Genomic DNA, 22,001 nt, shown 5'->3' with positions numbered 1-22,001 from the left:
CATGGTTTGCACCACTTCATGTAAAAGAAACAGTCATTAATGTAACAATTTACACTTATTTGCAAAAGGGGAAAATAACTTCCAAACGTGACCTGAACTGTCCTAGGAGATACTCTCAGGATTTCTGTTACAGTACTACGTTATTGAGCTGGAAAATATTAATGACAGTGAAACTTAGACTACTCCATTGTTTTGACTCTTTATCTTCTTATCTGAGTGGCAAAGTAAAAGCCTCCAAATGTGCAATACTATTTTAAAAGTGTGCTGAGAGAACCAGGATCTCAGCATATTTGTCCTAAGGCTGGTCATTGGGTCTCCAGTGGTCAGTGCTCTTTTGTGTTGTGTCCACAACACTGTTTATGAGGTATTTGGAATGATTTACGAGTGTTACTTTTATAAATCACATCCTCTCATAGCCTGTATGTTTACAAGACACTCACTAATGCTCTGAAATGTAGATTATGAGCTCTCATGATTGCTGGTATTTGCAAACTTTCAAAAAAGAACGTGGTAAAACATAGAGGGGTTACATCTGTTGGTGCTAAGGGAATCGTGGAAGGGAAGCAACTGCAGAGACATTCAAGGAGTTACATCCTTGGAGAGACATCCCAGGAGTTACAATGGCAAACTTAACTGCTACAAGTGTTTTATTTTGAAGAGAAAATCCCAATGAGGGCTGAATTCCAGTCCTATAGTAATAGGTCCAAACGTTTAAATTGTTGCGAAATTACTTTAATCTTTGACATTGTTTTCCATTTAAAGTGCTAATGTACAGTGAAGTACAACAACAATAAGAATTTACAGGCAAAATCAGCATCAACCAGTACCCTGGAGAGGTACAATCAACACTGCATTGCTCGCTTCCACTCTAGGGCACCCGTACATGAGGCCAGCACACATGTGCACTCACATTCACACACATTTCCCCTGCCCGCCCCCATATTTATACGTTCTTTCTATATACATGTATGTTTGGCTGTTCCACAGCACTCCTACACCAGCTAAATCCTTGGATGTGCACTTCCCTGGGTTTATGTGGCACCTTCCCTGCATTCTGGTTTTGCTTCAGAAGCCCCACTGGCAATTGACTGGGCATATGGTTGACCCTTTACCCTTTGCCGCTCTTGTGACAGCAAATCTGCCAGTTCCTCACCTGCTTCCTTCTAGTACTATACTGAGACACTGTGCAAAGGTCTGTTTCTTCACCTGGGCTAAACATCAAACAACTTATTGTATAAAGAGAACGGATCATTTAGAATCTATTCATTCCAGCATCATGTTTGCTCTACAGTTGGTTTTGCCATTCAGTGTGTCACAGATGGCCTCATGGTCCCCATTGCTAGGAGCTTGGCTGCCAGCGGGAACGTGTCCATTGCGCTCTGTTAAGAGATTGAAGGTGAAGAACTGGCATGGGTCCTTTTGTCTGCCACCTTCCTGTAAGGGGCTCAGGAAAGAGCTGGAGTTTTTCCATTCCTGGAATGTGCACATCTCCATATGTGGGTGAGTGATTTTGCTCAGGTAGCCCGGGCTGGGAGATGCTGAAGATAATGTCCTCTGACTGCCACTTAGGAAACTCCCACTGTCTTCCAGAGAGTCTTTCCTAGGGTGTTCAAAGGAGCACCGATTCCAGTTTCTGTAGCTGTAGGGCCACCACCCCAACTGCTTTCGACGGTGGCACTGGCATTTCAGGATCTGTATAAAGGCCCTCTTGAACTCTTTGCTTGAGCAAGGGTAGATGATTGGATTCAAGCAGCTGTTAAAGTAACCAAGCCAAAAAATCACCTTGAAGATTGTTTCAGGCGGCTTCAGAGCTGAAAACAGAGATCCTGTCCAGAAGAAACAAGCAGAGACAATATCTGAGATAATTGAAACGTCTGCCTTTAGGAAGGGTGAATGTCCCATCAGATCACTCTTAGCATCTGTTTACAAAAAACATTTAATGCATTTTGCTTTCATTTTTTGGTTTTTTGGTAAGAAAATGTGGGGTTTTTGTTATTTTAAAAGCTAATAAGGAAATGCTTTCCATCCTCTGAAAGCTAAAGGAACACATAATTAATGTAGAATTAAAATATAAAAAGCAGTCTATGTGTTTATATGTGCACATCTGTTGCACTAATGTCTGTTGATAACAATGAAAGATCAAACCTCCATTATCCAAGCTATTGCACAGTGCACATGTGAAATAAGGTTGTGTCTTCTTCAAAAGGCTTTAAATGTCATTTTTGAAGGAAAGGATTTGACTTCTCCCAGGCTTGTTAGAAGGAGTGTGTTCAGCCACACCTTGTAACTTCTAATTCATTCTCTGACAGCTCCTACACATCACTCTGTTTATCTAGATTATTCTGATAGTACAAAGCTCTTGAAACCTGAAGTTAATTGTGGTACTTCCCACATCTCAGGCATTCATAAAAATGGTGTAACCCCAACAGAGAAGTTATTTTATGAATACTTTCCCTTCCATTCATAACTAAGTAACATCCCTAAAGAGGCTGCCCGAATGAAGAACTTCTACTCAGAAATCCATTTAATGTACTTTTAGTATTGAAAGCATGCAATTGATCAGCTAAATTTAGCAAATGAGGCTTTATAAAAGAATGTATGTCATTTTAAAAGCAAAACAGTCATTCAACAGTTATCCAGCTGGGAAAACACCTTTGTGTCTAGCTCAAGTAATCAAAGAGCAGGGATTCAGGAGAGAATTCTTATATCAAGAACCGCAATTAGATTTGAAGAGTTTTTCAAAAGGCAGGTGACACTGAAGCCTGAGAAGACTGAACTTTTGCACTGGAGTGGTTTCAAATTCCTTGGGCTGTAAAAGCAGCTGAGTCAGTTGTGACTGCAAGGATGCCTTAGTGGGGAGGGATATCATTCTAGGCACATTTCCCATCTCATAGCAATGTAGAGGCCATGACTTGGGCCTCAATACTATGCAAAGGCACTTCCTAGCTTCTTGGGTAAATAACTCTCATGTGCCACAGCAGATACCTCTGTTTTTCTAGATGATAATGATGGCCTGATGCTGACTGCAGTAGTGTAAGTCCTAGCTCATAACAAGGGAGGTAGGTATGGATCATTCCTCACTCATCACTGCTTGTTTAGAAGAGAAAAGATTCTAAGGTGGCATCAGCTATCTGGAGAAACTCTTCCTTCCCTTCACTTGGGCAACAGGAGTTAGGAAAAATGCCATGAATTCAGAATAGTAGGTTTTTTTTCTCCTTGGCAGTGTTTTGGGATGGTGCTAGCTGGCACTATCTCTAGCTATTGCCTTGGAGCTAAGCAGCCAACTGTCCCTCAAGATTAAAATGGAGATTTTAAATTACAAGGTTCGTAGCATTTCTTTCATGACTCCTTTACTTTACTGACTTTCACTTCATGTGCAAGACTCTTGCAAGTTAAAACCATGTCCCTTACTGCTTTGTTACTGCTAATGATTTGCAGGGTTTGACCAACGCCTCTTACGACCATCTGATGGAGCTCCTATCTCTGTCCTGATTGATACTGCAGAAAGTACAGAGTACAAAATGTTTACCATCAAAGAAATTATGAATTGTATTCCAGGAACTCCCAGCAGATAAATCAAATCAATGCAAGCACTTAAAATTGCATCTTGTGTTACATAGTCTTTGATGAAAGATTCCATAACAATTCATGTAATTCTATGGAATAAACTGTTAAATAGGTGTCAAATTCTTATAAGGCTTTAGGAAACATTGATCTAAATTTCTAACTGCCACTGAGGCAATTAGGAGATGAGGATGAGAAAGATGCTCCAAAATCTCCCATATGCACAACTGCAAATCTTTCCAGGATTCATTTTGTAAATAATAATTGCTAATATTTTCCCTTTAGGTTAGGGATTCCTCTACCAGATTTAAATGGTTTTAGGCAGGTTAAATATGGTCAGAGTAATTGGTATGATATTGTTTTCCATTAAAAAAAAAAAAGTTTACTGACAAATTTTGTAAAATTCCCTAAGGATAAATAAAATGAACTAAGCTACAGAGAAGAAAATTGGGAAGCAATGCAGATAAATGAGGTGTGCTTGCATAATTTCCATTGCACATGAACAGAATATAACTACATACAGTAAAGACTAAGAGACCAAATAGGCAAAAAGGTTAAAAAGCTGAAAAATAGCTAATATTTGTAAGTATGTGTTCCTTAAGGAAAAAAGATAAGGATCTTATGCTTATCTTTCATGATAGGCTACCTTTCAAATGCCATTTGAAGAAAATGATGGCAGGCCATTTTCAGCAGCTGCAGTGAGCATTTTCAAAGCTCTTTTGTATTAAAAAGCAATAGCACAAAGGAGCAGAGAATTTTGTCATAGCAGTCCTGACTGATGGAGGCACCTTGTGTTCAGGCCTGATTCTAGAAAATTACTGAGCACCAATAAATCATTTGAGAGCTATCGTGACCCTAGCTGATTCATTAACAGAAAATCTGGAAATAGATCAGTTTGAAAAGCTGTATGTGATGCGATTTCAAAATAAAGATCAGTGTTTATCTACAAGAGTAGAAAAGTTCTGAAGCTAAGAAATTCAGGACTAAATGTCAAGGAGTTAATGGAAACACTGACCATTAAACACTACTTCATTCTCCACTGTTACTGATTCTACAAACAGCACAGTGCATATGTTGTTGACTTTTAACTTATACATGAACTAGTAGATGAAGTTTCCACAAGAAGATGAGGAAGTGTGCTTTGCTGAACAAGGAATATTACTTTTATAAAGCCATTTGTTTATAGACTGGTGTGTTAAGTGCTTCTATTTCAGACTGATATATGAAAACTGGATAGAATTCTTCTTGACTTCTTTACCCTAATATATACATACATATATATATATATGTGTGTGTGTGTGTGTGTGTGTGAAACTGCTCTGAAGGGAAATGGATTTAATCTATGAATTTTGTCTATGATATGATATGTTATTACTTCCTATTTTTTTTCAAAATGAGGTGGTAACATTCCAAGAAAGCCCTGGCATAAGAGAAGTCACTGCACTCCCAGTGACAATAAGTTCATATATAGGACCATGACTTATTTGCTCTCAGGTAGCACTTTTCATCTGTCAGTCATCCTGAATTCATGCCATCCTCCCGATTTTACCAGTGGACAATCTGAGCTACCAGAAAGTAGAAGCAATTAGCTGAAGATCACATCATAAATAATTTTCACCAGTAAGAATGCGTTTGTTTTACACAAAAGACAACCATGAGACCTGGCACAACTCTCTGAACCACTAGAACTCACAGTGAATAGCACAACACATTCAAGTAGTGTGTTTGGTGGGTCTTGCTACTTTCGTTACCACCCAAGAAAAGGCAGAATTCAAGAGTATTTCCTGAGATTAATAGAAGCTCTTTGATGCACAGAATGAGATACATTGCTGCTCTGAAATGCAGTAGTTTTGTAATACAACTTTCATCATAGTGAAGGAAAAAGGACTGAGGAGAGACATGACAATTTATCTTTAAAAACATGAGTTACCTACAAATGGGAAGGAAATTAAGTTGTTTTCTTTGTCCACAGTGGAAAATGCATGGAGCACAGTGATTTGAATTGCAGCAAGACAGACTGAGATTATAGATTGGGAGACATTTTCTGTATTCAAAGATAGGAAAATTCTGGAACATACTGTCTAAGAAGGGTGCAAAAATCCAGCCCTGAAGGCTCTTAAAAACAAAGTAGACACACATCTACTGATTTATGTATAGCTGATCCAGCCTTTGGGTTGGAGGGTGCCCTGAGTGACCTCGTCAGATCCTTTCTAGTCCTCCTTTCTCTGATTAACTCTGAAGACTATAACTTTGTTTATCAGGAAAACTTTATGACTTAAGTTTTGGCAGCTCAGCAGAGGTTTACATTTGCAGTATTGGAATCCCACTGACCCTGTAGTCTTAGATCCCCTTGGTAAATATATCTGTTATTTAGGATGAGGATTAGCTGTTAGAAAAACAGAATGTCTAAGACAGATACTTATTTGGGCACTGATTCTCTTTAGGGCTTCGGAAAGTTTCAGAGTATTTGTGTTCAGTTCCTCCTCACTGGGTGGAATCCCAGCCTGAGTTTTCCACAGAGTGAGAGGAAAAGCTGGTTTTTATTATCTAGAAGGTGCTTTAGATGAATGTTGCCATACGTGCCATATACTTCTAAATATAGTTTAATTTAGTGACTGTTATGCAAAGATCCACAGCCTTTCACCATATGAAGATATGAAAAATATTTTGATTAGCTTGTATATTTTTAACATTCCCCTTTTCCCTACCTTGTTCTTTGAATTAACAACAATACCTTTTATTTAGCTGCACACGTGCTTTACTTCATAATTAACTTGTCAGGAGCTAACAACTGTGGGCTATTTTGGTACCTTGATAAAATGATAAACCTAAGCCTACTACACAAAATCTCTAAACAGTGACTAGTATTTCCTTCTTTAATCTCTAGCTACTTTCCCATCACAGACTGATAAACAGATTAAATATTTCCCTGTACTGATTTAGATTGCTTTTCACAATGGCTGGGAAAATTTGCATATGATTATCTCCTCAGTGATTTATTTATGATAGGGGTAGCAAGAGTGACTTCTCTACTCAAAGTGATCGCTCTCCTAGTGCTTCACGTCTAACAGCTTAACTCTGAGGGAATGTATGTTTTATCTTCTCTTGTATTTTTCTGTGATTTATTAAACACAGCACCACAATCTCACTTCTCATTGTATTGTGGACACCAGTGATGTTTTTGCAAAGCTATTAAAGCTATTCAGTTTGGAAATACACTGAACAACAGCAAATATCATAAAAAGGAACTAACAAGTGTTTTATTCAGTAACAGTTAATTTCATTTAGGATCTGACTGGTTCTTTATAATGAATGCTTTATTACACAGAAAGTAAGTAAAGCAACCTCAATGAAATTAGGGAACATTGTGGGAAACAATTTGCCATATTAGCTGTCTTCTCATATTCTGCAGAATATCTGCCCAGAACATCAATAAGATATTAAAATTCAGAGTCCCCTAGAGTCAGTGGGAGTCTCTGAAAGCCTTTGTAAAGACACATAGGGACTTCAGTGGACTTTGGAAAAGTCCTTAAATTAGCACAGCGAACGGTAGAAAAATCTTCTGAACTAGCTTAATCCCAGTCTTCTTAATTAAAGAAAGCTCTTCACTGAAAGATGTTTTGATGTAGGCCTCTGCAGAGGAAAAAAACATGTGCACACACAGACACAAACACTTCTCTCTCATATTCTTTCCTGCTCTGTTATTATTCTTCCACCTAAATATCTGCTTCTTTTCTACCTCTCACAAATGACTGCTGTATTTGTACAGAAAGGAGGATGGGAAAGTTAAGATCTTCTATTTAAGGATCCTTAATGTAATAGTTGGCGAGCTTCATGACAAAAGTGTAATACACAGAACATGTTTGAGTTTCCACTTCCACTTTAAGGAAGAAAGAACTTAGTATCAAAATGAGATGTGCCAATGCATCCAACCAATCAGACAAAACTCCTCAAACTACTTCCAGAAAACCTACTGCTCCTGTTGTGTGCATGTGCAAGGTGATCAGATTCTATAGTGATTACCTGCAGTTTCAATCTGAAAAGAATCATAGAATCGTAGAATGGTAGGGTTGGAAGGGACCTTTAGAGATCATCTAGTCCAACCCCCTGAAGAAGCAGGTTCACCTAGATCAGGTCACACAGGAAAGTGTCCAGGTGGGTCTTGAAGACCTCCAAGGAAGGAGCCTCCACAACCCCTCTGGGCAGCCTGTGCCAGGGCTCCCTCACCTCAACAGTGACATAGTTTTTTCTTATGTTTAAGTGGAACTTTTTGTGTTCCAGCTTCATCCCATCACCCCTTGTCCTGTTACTATCTACTATAGAAAAGTGAGATGTCCCACCCTTTAGATATTTATAACTGTTAATAAGATCTCCCCTCAATCTCCTCTTCTCCAGACTAAACAGCCCCAGTTCCCGCAGCCTTTCCTCGTATGAAAGATGTTCTTTACCCTTGATCATCTTGGTGGCCCTGTGCTGGACTCTCTTCTTGATGAAGATGTTGAACAAGACTGGCCCCAGAACTGATCCCTGTGGAACTCCACTGGCCACAGGCCTCCAACTTGACTCTGTGCCATTGATCACCACCCTCTGGGCTCTGTCATTCAGCCAGCTCTCCATCCACCTCACTGTCCACTCATCCAAGCCACACTGCCTGAGCTTTCTGATGACAATGTTGTGGGAGACGGTGTCAAAAGCTTTGCTTTTGTCAAGGTAGATGACATCCACTGCTCTCCCCTCATCTAGCCAGCCGGTTATGCACTCATAGAAGGATATCAGGTTAGTCAAACAGGATTTCCCCTTGGTGAAGGCATGTTGACTCCCCCTGATAACCATCTTATCCTTCATATGTTCAGTGATAACATTCACGATGAGCTGTTCCATCACTTTTCCAGGGCTGGAGGTGAGCCTGACCAGCCTGTAGTTTCCTGGGTCGTCCTTCCTGCCCTTTTCGAAGACTGGCATGACATTGGCCTTTCTCCAGTCCTCAGACACCTCACCTGTCCTCCATGATTGTTCAAAAATGATAGAGGCTTAGCAAAGAATATATAAGGTGATGTTTTTGAGCTAACATAAACTTGGAATTGTGTTTGATATATCTGCTGTTCTGCTCTGTGTGCTACTTCCAGCCACAGAGAGGAAAGCAACTAGGTATTAAGTGATCTACTGTGATGGCAGTAATTTGTGGAATATTTATGGGTTCTATTGTGTGGTTTTATTTCCTCCTTCAGCCTTCATGCAAGGAATACATATATTTCTATATGATGGAACCAAAGACCAACAACATAATTGAATTACAGAATCATTGCAACGAGAAAGGATGTTATGGAGTTTCTTGTCCAGCATCCTGCTCAAAGCAGTATCAACAGTACATTAGGTCCCCTGAAGCCTTCCCTTCTCCAAACTGAAGAAACTCTGTTCCTTCACCCTCTTCTTCCACTATGTGCTGCATAGTGATTGTTTTGATTGCCTCCACTGGACTCACTCCAGTTTATCATTGTCTTCCCCTGCATGGATGCAGTACTCCAGGCATGGTCTAATGAGTGCTGAGTAGAAGGACATATTCACTCGACTCTATCTACTGGCCCCTTTCCCAATATACAGCCCAAAATACTGCAGTTTGCATTCAAAAAGGACATTTGAAGAGTTTTACATCCTATGTTAATGCTTATGTGAGTCATCTTTATGGGAGAGGGTATTCTCTGTGCGTGTATTTTCAAGAATGCCATGAACTTACTATTTATATTCAGTGGCAGAAAATTTTAAGCTATGTTTTTTTTTTTTTTAATCTAAAATTAACCATATTCTCCTTTACTATCTGCCTTTAATGTCTGTGTTTTTTTGTTTTCTGTACAGGCATATTCACTTTCCAGTTACTCATTTCTTTTCCTCCTCTTAATTTTAAAATACATCTTTCTACTGTCCTCACATCTTACTTAGTTTTGAACTTCAACTGCTGATCTCTTTTCTAAACACTTTCTGTTGGATAATTGACTTTCTATTAATTAAACATCCATTTTTAATAAGTTGTATATTTTACATTAATATATATAAATAATATATAAATTACTCATCAAATCATTAGTTCTGTTCAGAATCAAGCATTTGGTACTTAGATAGTAGTTGAGCAGGAGTACTGCGAATTTCCTAGATTTAAGAGAAGATGTCTCTGGATGAGTTTAGGATTGTCAGGTGCTTTATTACAAAAAATCACATTTCAGAATCTTCTAAATCCAGTTTTGCTTAGATGAGAATCAACCTAGAGTGAATGTGCATTCCTCTTTACAGATTTTTTTTCATTGAAATAAAATGGTCTGTAGTTGTTTTAACAGCTTTGCAATGTGACAATTGATATCAGAGTAATAGAAAATGAAGGAGCTCCACTGCACAGCTTTTTATCATTGTCTTAAGATTAAAGAAGAGCCATAAAATTTAAAACTAGTTGTATCTGATCATAAGTAGTAGAAAATGAAATGTTTTAAAACTTGAAACACTAAGTGGGGGTATTCTGGAGAGAAAACTTCCTTCTTGTTAGAATACCATAAAATAGAAATAGTTAGAGAATTGGTTCCAATTACAATTTGGAAGTTTTGTTATAGAATTTGGTCAAATTTAAGTAGTTAAGATTACCTTGGAAAGCAAATATGTCCTCCTTCATTCAGAGGAGATAATTATTCCATTTTGGTGCAGATTCTAGTAATTCTAACTGGAGGTAAATCTGAACTTTTCAACATTCTCCACAAGAGAAAATTCCAGTGTTGTATAAATCACTGCAAAATACAAAGTGACACCAAATGACTTCTGAAACATGAAAACCAGGAAGCTTCAACAATATCAAACCCTTCTCTTACTCTGTTCTTGAGAAGGCAACTTTTGCAAAAAATGAGCATTGTTTTGTGAGAAATTTGTTTTATGCTGGAACGCAGCCTTCCTTTGAAAAGTGACTAGATCAAACTTGGAATGTGATCAGCAAGAGACTTCCTCAGTACTGGCAGCGAGTGGCTGCTGATGGCCTGGCTGGAAACCTCCCCTTCTCCCCTGCAGATCATGCTGTGGTTCCACTGCAGCCAGAGGAACAGGGAAAGTTGAAATGCTACATGTGTACAGCTAGTAAAAGTCTTCCTGTAAGACTAATAAGCTGCTTCTGACCAGAGCTGTTAGGAGTATGAGTTTAGAGAATGCAGAAATGATGCGTTTATCTTTTATTTAAGCTTTCTGGGGTCCTTTTTACCACCACATGCTCAGCCAAGTCAGCATGCCAAGGTTTTAAAGCTAATTGGATTTCTAAAGCTCCTGGTTTCTTTCCTTCCAGCATTCAGTGTTTGTTTACATTCCCCTGGACTTATTTAATATAGGGAAAAAACCCCACAGTTTACAAACAGTAGAGGATGGAATAGATAATATGGTTGTAAAACTAAGAGCTGATCAAGCTGGGAGTGACTGCAGGCCTTCTGGAGATGAGGGTTAGGATAAGAGTGAGAAAAGATCGTGAGAAATAGGAAGAACATCCAAAGACAATGGAATAAAATTCGATAAAGAAAATTAAAGGAAAGACGGTTAAATGATAACTACTACAAGCAAGTAGTGATGACTAGCATTTGGTTTTGGTTTTCAAGCATGTTAGTGGCTCTGTGGGATGCCTTGGGCTGCATATCCCAGCAGTGCTTCGGCTGCCAGGCTGGGGGACGCCATGGGAATCACAATAACCTGCAGTCACCAACATGGTGCAGAACTGTGCTCCTGTTTGTGGACAACCTGTGTGTGTGTGTGTTGGGGGAGACCACTTTGCTGTTGAGGAAGGAGAAATATCAAACTAGACAATGATATTGCAGAAGATAATGTGGGAGAAATAGAAGTACTGTATGATGCTATTGCAAGTACAGCAGTTTTCATTCTTCATTGCATTAATAGGTACATGATGTATTTGTCCAGCTAAACCAGCTATTAAGAAAAATGTCCTGGTTGTGAGGAATTTATGTCCTGACTACCTGGAGCAGTTGCATTGTTCTCTTTGCTGAAGCCTTCTGGCCCTACAGAGAGCAAACACTTGTGAGAGGTGATGAAGGTATCATTCAACCAGTCCTCAGCCTTTGAGTCTTTCATTTCTTTGTTTTCCAGTCACACAGAGATGTCTCCCTTAACTGTTGTGAGAGGGTAAAAGAGGTTTACTCTCATTCCTCTATCTCATTCAAACAGGGAAATCACTGTCTGCAAACCAATACATTGTTGGTATTAACTAAACTCAGTAACTCTTAACTAATCTAAGGCCTGATCCTCCTGTGGAGAAAAGTTCTTAAGGAGGCAAGTGAAAGCAGTAGACATACACAAATCCAGAATCTGACCATAAAGAGTACATCCCCTTATGGATATATTCATGAGAAAGAGAAAAGTAAAGGAAAACATTTTTCTTTCTGTCTCGTAGGCTGACAAAGGTTATTTTTTCTATTTCCTTACCCTAATTAAAATTCACAGTTTCTTGTCATCCACACTATCTCTGATAAAAGGTGTCTCATATTTCCAGTAAACAAACCACTTCTATGACACTTGCATGATCTTCATTCAGAAGTCACAATTCACAATTCAAATCTGAGAGCCTTTTAAAGACTCCAAAAATAGAAACTTACCAAGAGTGGCCAAAATAAACCCAGGACTTTACCTCTCTTAAAGCTTCGCTGATGGAAATTGTAGTACAGATAGGGATTAGATCTTTTTACTGACACTCTGAGTTGCTACACCTTCTGCAAAGCAGAGTAGCTATACTTGCACCAATATCTAGATATTTAACCACAGAACTACTAACATTGCTACTCCTGGCATGGTAAGATTGTCTCTGATTGACAGGCAGAAATTAAGAGATAATGTAACATTTCCAGAGACCACAGAATCACCGAATCTTACGGGTTGGAAGGGACCTCAAACATCATGTAGTCCAACCCCCCTGCCAGACCAGGACCTCCTTGAATCTGGCCTGCAGTACGTGGCTGTCCTTCCTACAGCATTATACAAAAGATGGTGTTGATGCTTAAAGTATTGAGAGTTGAAAATTATCTCAAAGAAATCAGTACAACAGACTGTTTGCAAGTTGTTGTTGTTTAGAAGTAGAAAAGATAAATAGGAACTTTATTTGCTCAACCTGGAAAGAAAAAGAAAGAGGAAAGCTCTAGTTTAAAAATGAACAATTCAAAAAAAGCAACTGGACTAAAGTTTTCCGTGCCTCATCTACTCTCATAATAACAAAAATTCTGAGTCTGTCTTGAATGGCAAAATATGGAGATACAAGATATGGAAAATACCTGAGATATGGAAAAATGCCATCAACCACTTAAATTCTTGACACGAAGATTATATATGTGTATCCACTGGTCTACTGCCTCTCAGTCCAGAATCACTATGAGGAGTTACATCATGAGGAGAATTTGCTTATGTTTAAATTGTGTGGACTTCATAGCAACATGATAAAGGCAAGACCAATTTTAGTAAGAGTCTAATTTGGTCCTCTAAACTGACAGTAGACAGGGCCAGAAACATATTATTATTGTTATTATTATTTTGTCAAAAAAAGTTACAGACTTTTGCAGCTTGCTAACTAGACTGAATACAGGCCAAGCTTATGCTTGTTTTGCAGAGGATTAGCTGATTAAGAGAGCCTAGAAAAACTAATCTAAGTCCGTTGACATTTCATTTATTATACTTAAGGGCGTGCTTTGGCATCTTTTCTTCCCCTTCTTGTTTCTGACATAACTGAGGTGATATGACTTGGACATTGTTGGTAAACAATAGGACACTAGCATGAAATTGAATAGCACAGCTACAAATATATTTTATGACCTTCCATTACATTTTTTCTCTTTCCTTACTTATGGATTGATGGTTATTGCTTTTCAGTTTCTAAGTATCACTTGAAAGTGCAATAAAATACCTCAAAATCTTGCAATGGGTTATAAAGGAGGATTTTAGTTAAGATACTCATAACTTTTTGCTCATGTCTGTATTTCACAGATAAGTACATGCAGCTGAGAGCCTGAGGTAGGGCCCTCAATACTTTAGGACCATATGCAATGTAGAATTCCTCTCAGTGCTTTTATCATGTCTACCAACCTGAGCAATAGCACATGTGTTTTCAAATGCTATTGATGTAAGGACCTTATGTCCACCATCTTGCTGGATGCTGGATGCTGAAAACAGTGTTTCCTCTGAAATCATCACCTCTGTTCTGACTTTGATTTCAGTAATTTTGACTTCTGGCCCTGCCCAGTGGCTCAGTCCTGAATTTGTTTTTCTTGTAACCTTCTGGTCACCTGAGACAGAAATTGTTGTCATCCCTGAGGCTGATTAGTCAACATGAATTGGTTTTTCTGTATTGCTTTGCATATTTGTTTTTGTAAGATTGTACACTTGAGGATTTCCCTTTGTTCCTCCAAGCTGCAAATCAAAACCCTACATAGAAAGTACCCAAGAATTTGTGCAGTTTCATCTGCTTTGATAATCACAGAAACACAGAATCTTAAGGGCTGGAAGGGACCTCGAAAGATCACCTAGTTCAACCCCTCTGCCGGAGCAGGACCATCTAGAGTAGGTTACACAGGAACTCGTCCAGGTGGGTTTTGAATGTCTCCAGAGAGGGACACTCCACAACCCATTTGGGCAGCCCATTCCAGTGCTCCCTCACCTTCACGGGGAAGACATTTTTCCTTGTGTTTCTTTGGAACTTTTATGTTGCAGCTTGTACCCATTGCCCCTTTTCCTATCATTGGACATCACTGAGAACAGCCTGGCTCCATCCTCCTCACATCTGCCCTTTATGTATTTGTAAACATCAATGAGGTTACCCCTCAGTTCCTCTTCTCCAGGCTAAAGAGGCCCAGCTCCATCAGCTTTTTATCATAAGGGAGATGCTCCACTCCCTTAATCATCTTTGTGGCCCTGTGCTGAACTCTCTCCAGCAGCTCTCTGTCCTTCTTGAACTGAGGGGCCCTGCACTGGACACAATATTCCAGATGTGGTCTCAAGAGGGCAGAGTAGAGGGGATTAATAATTCTCTTCTAAAAAAAAGAAGTCTGTAATTAACTGGTAATTGACATCCTTTGCAAACCATCTTAAGCCAGGCTTTAAGGAAGGTTATTTTAGTAGTAAAACGAATAATCTTAAAATAATCTTGTCCTCCACATGTGACAAAACATGCTGTACTGGTCAAGAAGTGCCCTTATGATGTTTAGCTTTACAGGAATTGGCTAGGAAATAGAAGAAGCAGGTGTTTGCTATCACTTGTGCAATTGAACATTGTACAAAGAATTGATCAACATTAGATTGCCACACATATCATTAACTTGTCCAAATTCTGTGTAACTATTAACTTGAGGGCAACGATTCTAGAGAGCTAGGCTAGTTAGAGAGGGGAAGAGGAGACAAGACCAAAAAGAGATGAAAGACAAACTGGGCCTAAAGCCTTGTAGAAAGCAGAACCCTAGTAGCATTGACTGCACTGGACCTAATGCCTTAAAGTGTTTCCCATGGGAAACTAAGTGGCCTAGTTTGGTATTCTTGGTGCAGAGATGCAGAGGTTGGCCTGGTGTAACATAAATCTACGTACTGTCCTTAAGTAACATTTTAAGACTAATTTTGTATTGGCTGACCTGTAGCACACGGAGTATTTTTATGTTGTTTTTTTATTACTTTATAGAGAGGTTTCAAAGCCTAATATATAAGGATAGTCAAAACAGTTGTGTCTTCATTATGAGGCTCTTGGGACTTTATCCCACTGCCAGTTAAGTTACAAGAATTTTGTCTCTGACTTCAGTGGACAAGATGACAGATTTTGTGGGAGTAGGATGGGGCTCTAAACTGGGAAGTGAATAATGCTCTGCTGATCTCTATAGTGTTAAGAATTAGGCTGGGGAAGTTAATATGCTTTTGTTAAAGCAGCAGAGGTGGTGAGGTTCCCCTGTGCAGGGGGCTGTGTGTGTGTCTGGGAGAAGCCTGTCAAGCCCATTCTGATGTTTCAGTTAATAGGAATGAGACTAAACTTTTACCTAGTAGCCAGGGGGAAACATATGATTCTTCATTTTGGGTTAATTTTTTTACTAAAGTTATTGGCATAAAATTGGATATGCCTTTGTTTAAAGGAGGGAAGTTTAATGAGTATTACCCCAATTCTGCAGGGCTCTAGTCTTTGGATAAAAATCACCTCTTTAACTTAGCATTTCTCAGCAGTGCATATTTAATATAGTCCTGATGCCTAAGAAAGGATTGTACGAGAGGGAAGAAAAGAAACATTTCTTCTAAAGAAACAAGTTATTTACTCTTCAAAGTTGAGTCACTGAGTTTATGACACAAGACATTGTCTCAAAGACTCATATGCCTCTGTTTTATTTTTTATGCTATACTGCAAGTAATTTGGAGTGGCAAGACAACTGTTTACGAAGCCATGGAGCATCTATGAATATGTGCAACAAGAATATTCTATAGCTCTATTGCTATCTGGAAAGAATATGTGCTAGCTACTGGAATAAAAAGGAAGTTCCCACATGCTTCTCTTTGATAGCAGTTTTGCTGCATCATCAGGTGCATAACACTAAAGGCAACGTTGTTCAGTTCCATAGAACAAAGATTGTGGGTCATTTTTGTGGTGATGGTTTCATGATGCTCAGTAAGTCACAGTGTCAGTGCTATAATTCCTCTCTGTAGCTGTATACAGAGCTCTGTCAGAGAGCGTTCCTTGCAAACCCTTTTGATTCTTGCTTGAAAAACACTCTGTAAGTGTTAATATTATTTCTTTCCCTCTGTCATGGAATATTTATTCAAGCAATATCCCTGTTTCAGCACTGCATCATTTCCCAGTATGTATCTGCCACTTGATGCAATAATCCTTTGTCTGGAACATCAAAAGGGGTAGCTGCAGAATATATTGAAATGTCAGAGTGGAAGAATTGTAATTTTGTCTAGGAAACTAGTAAAAGACCTGAGAACACTTTCAACATGAGGGAGACTCCTCTCTATATAAGCAGATTTGTTAAGACACAGTTTTGAGATGTTGCAGAAATAGTGTTTTCTGAAATAGCATTTATTGACTTGTGAAATGTTTTATGGTCGAATCCTTAGAAATCCAGAGCTGCTGCGCTAAAGCCGATTCTGCAGAGTCAGTTTTACTGAGTGAAAGAGGGAGCAAGAAAAAACAGTAAAACTTAGCTTGTGAGAGTATGATTTGGATTAATGTTGCAAATAGAAGATGTGAAAATACAGGCTAAGGAAGACACCTGACCTTCCAGATTAGTGAAGGTAAGCAACTAGTCTGGACTCAGCAGCAGCAAAGATACTGCAGTTTGCAGCACTGCACTGATGAGTGAGTGGGTTGTGATTAAAGCAGACCAGAGCAGCTATGGAGAGTTTTGTAAATCATCAGTACCTTTTGTGTTCTACTGCTTGCCTATCACTGAAATTGATTTCATACCCTTGTGTGCTTTTTGTAAGGGTTCTTAATAGCATTTCATTTAATTTTGTGAGTTCAAGGCAAAAAGCAATAGATTTCTGCTATGAAGAATGCAGCACACAGCAGGCTCCTTAACAAGTCTTTTTTCACTGCTCTACCCTCTCCTCCAGTTAAGAATGTCTGCATTATACATGTCAGGAAAAGGTCTATTCCTCACCTGTTTTAGCAAGCAATGCTTTAGTTGTGGGTAACATCATTAATTAACTTTGTACTGATACAGAGAGATGAAAAGTACAAGGTTCTGGAGTGTGCTGAATAAACTAAAAAAAGAGATCAGGGATGAGGAATTAAAGCAGCTCTATTCCTAGGCATCAAAACAAAGGGAAAGTACTTACTATTTAAAGGCATTTGGATACTCTATTGGATACTATGTATACCTTTCATCCCCCTTCATTAGATAAAAGGCTGGCAGTTAAAGTTGGAACTCTGAAAGTTTTTCTAGACAGAGACAGGAGAGCCAGCAGTCTATACTGCAATGCCAAGATGCTGATTTTTTCACTCTTCTAACTAATACAATGGCAACTGTTTCTGAACCTCAGCTCACTGGGGTACCAAGCATTCACATCACTGATGTGAGAGTGTTGGGAGTTACAGGCAGTCAGTCTGTGTCAGGTCAGAGCTCACAGCAGTGAATTTTGCCCTTCAGCCCACCCAACACCTCTGCCAGCCCATGGTGTGCTGCAGTGGAGTCTCTCTGCCTGTCATCTCACTGATGTCTTAGACACAATTGATATGACAGATAATTTCATATTGTGAGAAGCAATAAATTCTCCTATTAGGTGTCTTAAGCAATGACTCATTAAACCTCGCAGGAGAGACCAGGAATTTCAAAATCAGTTCTCAAAGGGAAAACTGACACTCTTTCAAGAAACTTAATTGTTTCTCACATTGCTTCTCCCCTGTGAACATAATGTTTTTAATAAATTGGTCTGCATTTGTGTTCATTGAACATCATCAGTAGCTATGCTGCCTTCTGCTAGCTATGGATATCTTCTACTGCATTCATATTTGGCTTTTTTTCCTCCAAAGTCTCTTCAACAATTAAAAATCAAGAAGGGAATCTATCAGGGGATCGTGACCTATTAGCTACATACATAGTGTTACTACTGATACTATATAGTGAAAAGATAATTCTATCCACAGGTATGTATTTTTGCAATAGTTGGAAACTTACTCTACCTTATAAACTTTCTTTAAAAGCCAGCAAAAGAACTTAAACTTCAGTAGCCAAAGAAAACTTTGCTCACAATTTTCCTTCTGTTTGGAATTTTTCACATCCTTAACATTAGTTTCATGCACATCTTGAACTGTAAAGATTGTTAAGTTTACAATACAATGAGCTAGAGATTTGAAAGTTGTCCTGCAGTATCTTAAGTAGTTGTCTTACAGGAATGATTCTAGTCTAAATGATACTACACATTCACTGAAGTTCTGATTTTATAACACTTCACCAGAATCAGGTTGCTGAACTCAGTTTACTTTTCTACAACAGTCTCTAAAAATGTTCCCTTACTAGTCAATTAGAAATATTTTTGTAGGGTAACTAAGTAAATATGAATACAGGGCATTAATAAAGGGTTTTTTTCTCCCTTTTCTTTTTCCACCTCTTTCCATATTTAGACTGCCAGATTGTCTGTGTCTCAGAGAAATGAATTTTGGACAGATATTTTTGAAGAGCTTAGTAATGCAATGTATTGAGGTATTCCACTTCAGAGCTAGTGCTTGTATTAAAGACAATGCAATCAATTTTCACAAGGACTTGAGAACACAGAGCGATATGTTAAGGCTACATCAAATGTTTTAATAATATTTTAAAATGGAAAGTGAACAAAGTGGCTGCCAAAAGCTTGCTTGGCAACCCCTTGAAATGCCTGAACCAAAACCTATTGAAACCAACAAGACCCTTCCTGTGGGGATCAGTGGGCTTGGTGTGTCTGCTTTTTGGGATTAAATCAGTGACTTTTGAACAGAGAGCTAGAACTTTTTTAGATTCCCAAGGCTCAGAAGAGTTTTGCACTTCATCGTTAGACCACGTTCATTTCCATTTAAGACACCTAATGATTCCAGAAGAGCTACTGTATTCTAGTCCGAATATCTAAACTAAAACAGGAATATTTCAGTGCTGAGACTCGTATTGTTATCTTGGAGTTTTGTTAAAGTATTCCACAAAGATATTTCTGAAACCTCATTCAATTCAAAGAAAGACCATAAAAAGGGACTTAATATATAGACTCTGATGATGCTGTCCCCTGATTTGGCATTTGCCCCATCACTGAAAAGGACTACCAGATGGGCAGACTTTCTGCAGGCTGCACACTTTACAGAGTTTCAGCATGACCTTTTGAAAAAGCCAACACCAGAAGTAAATTGCTTTCACTTCCTTATCATTCATCTCATTTTTTTCTCTGATATTTTTGTAGTAAACACATAACTCTCTTCCTTCCCCCTCCCCTTGCAGTCCCTTGATTAGCAACTTACCTAGTGGTAGAACAATGAAGAAAGGTAGCCAGCACAAGATGAACATGCCAACCACAATTCCCAGTGTTTTTGCTGCCTTCTTTTCTCTAGAGAATTTAAAAAGTTTGAAAGCTAAGGAGCTCCTGGGATTGTGACTCTTAGATTTGGTGTTGTTTAATGTGTCCTCATGAATATTCCTGTAATGAATCCGTAAAGTCAGCTCCTTGGAGTTGGACATTTCTTTCATAACCCCAGCTTCCAGGTTTTTAGTAGTCCTTTTTGCCACTATGTAGACCCGACAGTACATCACGAGGATGACGATTAAAGGAATGTAAAATGACCCCAAGGAAGAAAACAAAGCATAGAATGGTTCTTCAGTGATGCGGCACTCTTTATCGTCCTTGGGTGCTGGTTCTTTCCAGCCCAAAAGAGGCCCAATAGAAATCACCATGGAAAGGACCCAGACACCTAGAAGAGCTAAAATTGCCCTTCTTCTTGTTACCAAAGTTGGATACTGAAGAGAATAGCGTACCCCTATATATCTATCTATAGAAATTGCACATAGACTTAAAATGGAAGCTGTACAGCATAGCACATCAACTGCTGCCCAGATATCACAAAATATCCTCCCCAAAACCCAGTAGCCAAGGATTTCCAGTGTAGCAGAGAATGGAAGGACAGTAAAACTCAGCAACAAATCTGCTATTGCAAGGTTAATTATGAAATAGTTTGTAGGGATTCTTAAATGTCTATTGCAAGCAACAGAGAGAATTACCAAAATATTACCCACAATAGCAAAGAGTATAAAGGCACCTAGGATAAGCCCCACAATGATCGCCCTGCTGATATCCAAGGCAGGCAAATCCAGATTGCTTGCTGTCTCATTGGAGTTGTTTGCAGAAAGATTGCCATTATTTAGTGCAGACACTTTCAAATATCCAGGTATCGATGAATTGGATTTATTGCCAAGGTAGGTATTCATCTTAAAAATCTTCCTCCATAGCAAGTTATGATTGGATCCCTTGCACGACACGCAGATGGTTTGAGTTCAGTTCAAAGTTATGTCTCTACCCAAGAAGTTGCTGCAAAGCCAGTGTTAGGTTGAGAACTCATCTCCCCAGCAAGCTGTCAGCTATAAGCACGTAAAACTTGCACGGCGTGAAGTCCTCTGAAGCCTGTCAGAAATAATAGGCTGTTCAAACTTGCTTAATTTCTCATATGAAGTCGTTTAAACAGAAATTACCAGGCAGAAGTCTTGGCTGGAGCTTGCAAGTAGCTGTTTCGATCATGACGTCCCTGAAATAAAAGACAGATTTACTGTTTTCCCTTGTGCATTTGTAGCTCTGTTGGAATGATGCCCCTGTCTAGCTGCTGTGACATGCGTCTCCAAGAAGGGTTTGTCAGCATTTAGGCAGCTCTGCATGAACTGGCTGCCTGTGCTCACGCTGCATGTGCCAGTGACATCACTGCGGCCGGCGCAGCACGGCGCTAGAGGGCAATGCAGTTCAAGTTACGGCTTTCCTATCAAAGTCAGAGCTAAACAAATTGAATATATCAATCTTAATTAACGCGTTTGCCACATAAATCTGGATTGCAAACCTTTAAAAAACCAGTTTCATTATCTGAGAAAAATATACTCGGTGGGATTTGGTGAGAAAAGCAATTTCAGTACAAAATGATCTAGGGCCCTTTGCCTTTTGCTCACCATGGAAATGTATTTATGCTGTAATCTGAGTCACATGCCATTTTAGAGAAATAATAATCTCCCACCTTCTAAGGACAAATAGGTAAGTTCCCCAAATCCCTAGTTTATTCATAGACTCAGTATTTAATGATGGCATAAAAGCATACTTCATTTGTTTCTAATTGTAAATTTTCTGTTAATGAAAGAGTAACAGATCAAAATAAAAACCTCTATTATGCTCTTGATGTTTGTTCTGTGCTCCTGTGTACCAGGCACATCTGTGGCTTCATCTCCTCTACTGAGATAACTTTTCTAAGCATAGGTGCATTGTGACTCCTGCCCTGAACAGAGCTGAGCACCAAAGAGACGGCAGTATTCAGCATTCTTTTCAAGGTGGTCTTTATGCTTAAGTGTATTCCTCTATCTTTGCAAAGGGCTGTATGATCACCAAGACTATTGTTAGCTCATTGTAGCTCTGGGAAGACCTACATATCCTATAAAGGAAAACATAAGTAATAGCTGGTTTATTTTTTAGATGATAGCCTTCCATGCTGAAAACAGAGGCTCCTTGGTCTCCTCACTTTTTTGGTAGCTTTGGGTCAACGGGTGGGGAGAAATCTCAGATCTTTATAGCTTAGTGCCATTAAAAACAGAAAGTGAAAGATTAGCTGAATATATAACTGCCAAAATGCTTTTATCAACTTTCTGTCACCAGGCTATGTCCTACAGCTGTTGTCTGCAGTACTCTGGGTTACTGTATATTGATTTTCCTGTTACAAAATGTACTGCATTTAAAAGAAAAGGTTCATTTTT

The 22,001-nt window shown here is 38.9% G+C and overlaps 1 protein-coding gene across 1 annotated transcript; it reads right to left on the bottom strand.

Moving 5' to 3' along the window:
* Window positions 1-1,263: 1,263 nt before the first annotated feature.
* Window positions 1,264-20,489, bottom strand: ADRA1B (adrenoceptor alpha 1B). Its single transcript, XM_062002619.1, has 2 exons — window positions 19,526-20,489; window positions 1,264-1,826 (listed from the first exon to the last, which is right to left on the bottom strand). The coding sequence occupies exons 1-2, from the start codon at window positions 20,484-20,486 to the stop codon at window positions 1,264-1,266; spliced, it is 1,524 nt and encodes a 507-aa protein (XP_061858603.1). The 5' UTR covers window positions 20,487-20,489.
* Window positions 20,490-22,001: the final 1,512 nt, after the last annotated feature.

Source organism: Colius striatus, chromosome 9 (genome assembly GCF_028858725.1).
Source record: "Colius striatus isolate bColStr4 chromosome 9, bColStr4.1.hap1, whole genome shotgun sequence".
NCBI classification, from domain to species: domain Eukaryota; kingdom Metazoa; phylum Chordata; class Aves; order Coliiformes; family Coliidae; genus Colius; species Colius striatus.
Note: the sequence above shows the minus strand (reverse complement) of the source record. Positions and strands in the feature narration are given on the sequence as shown.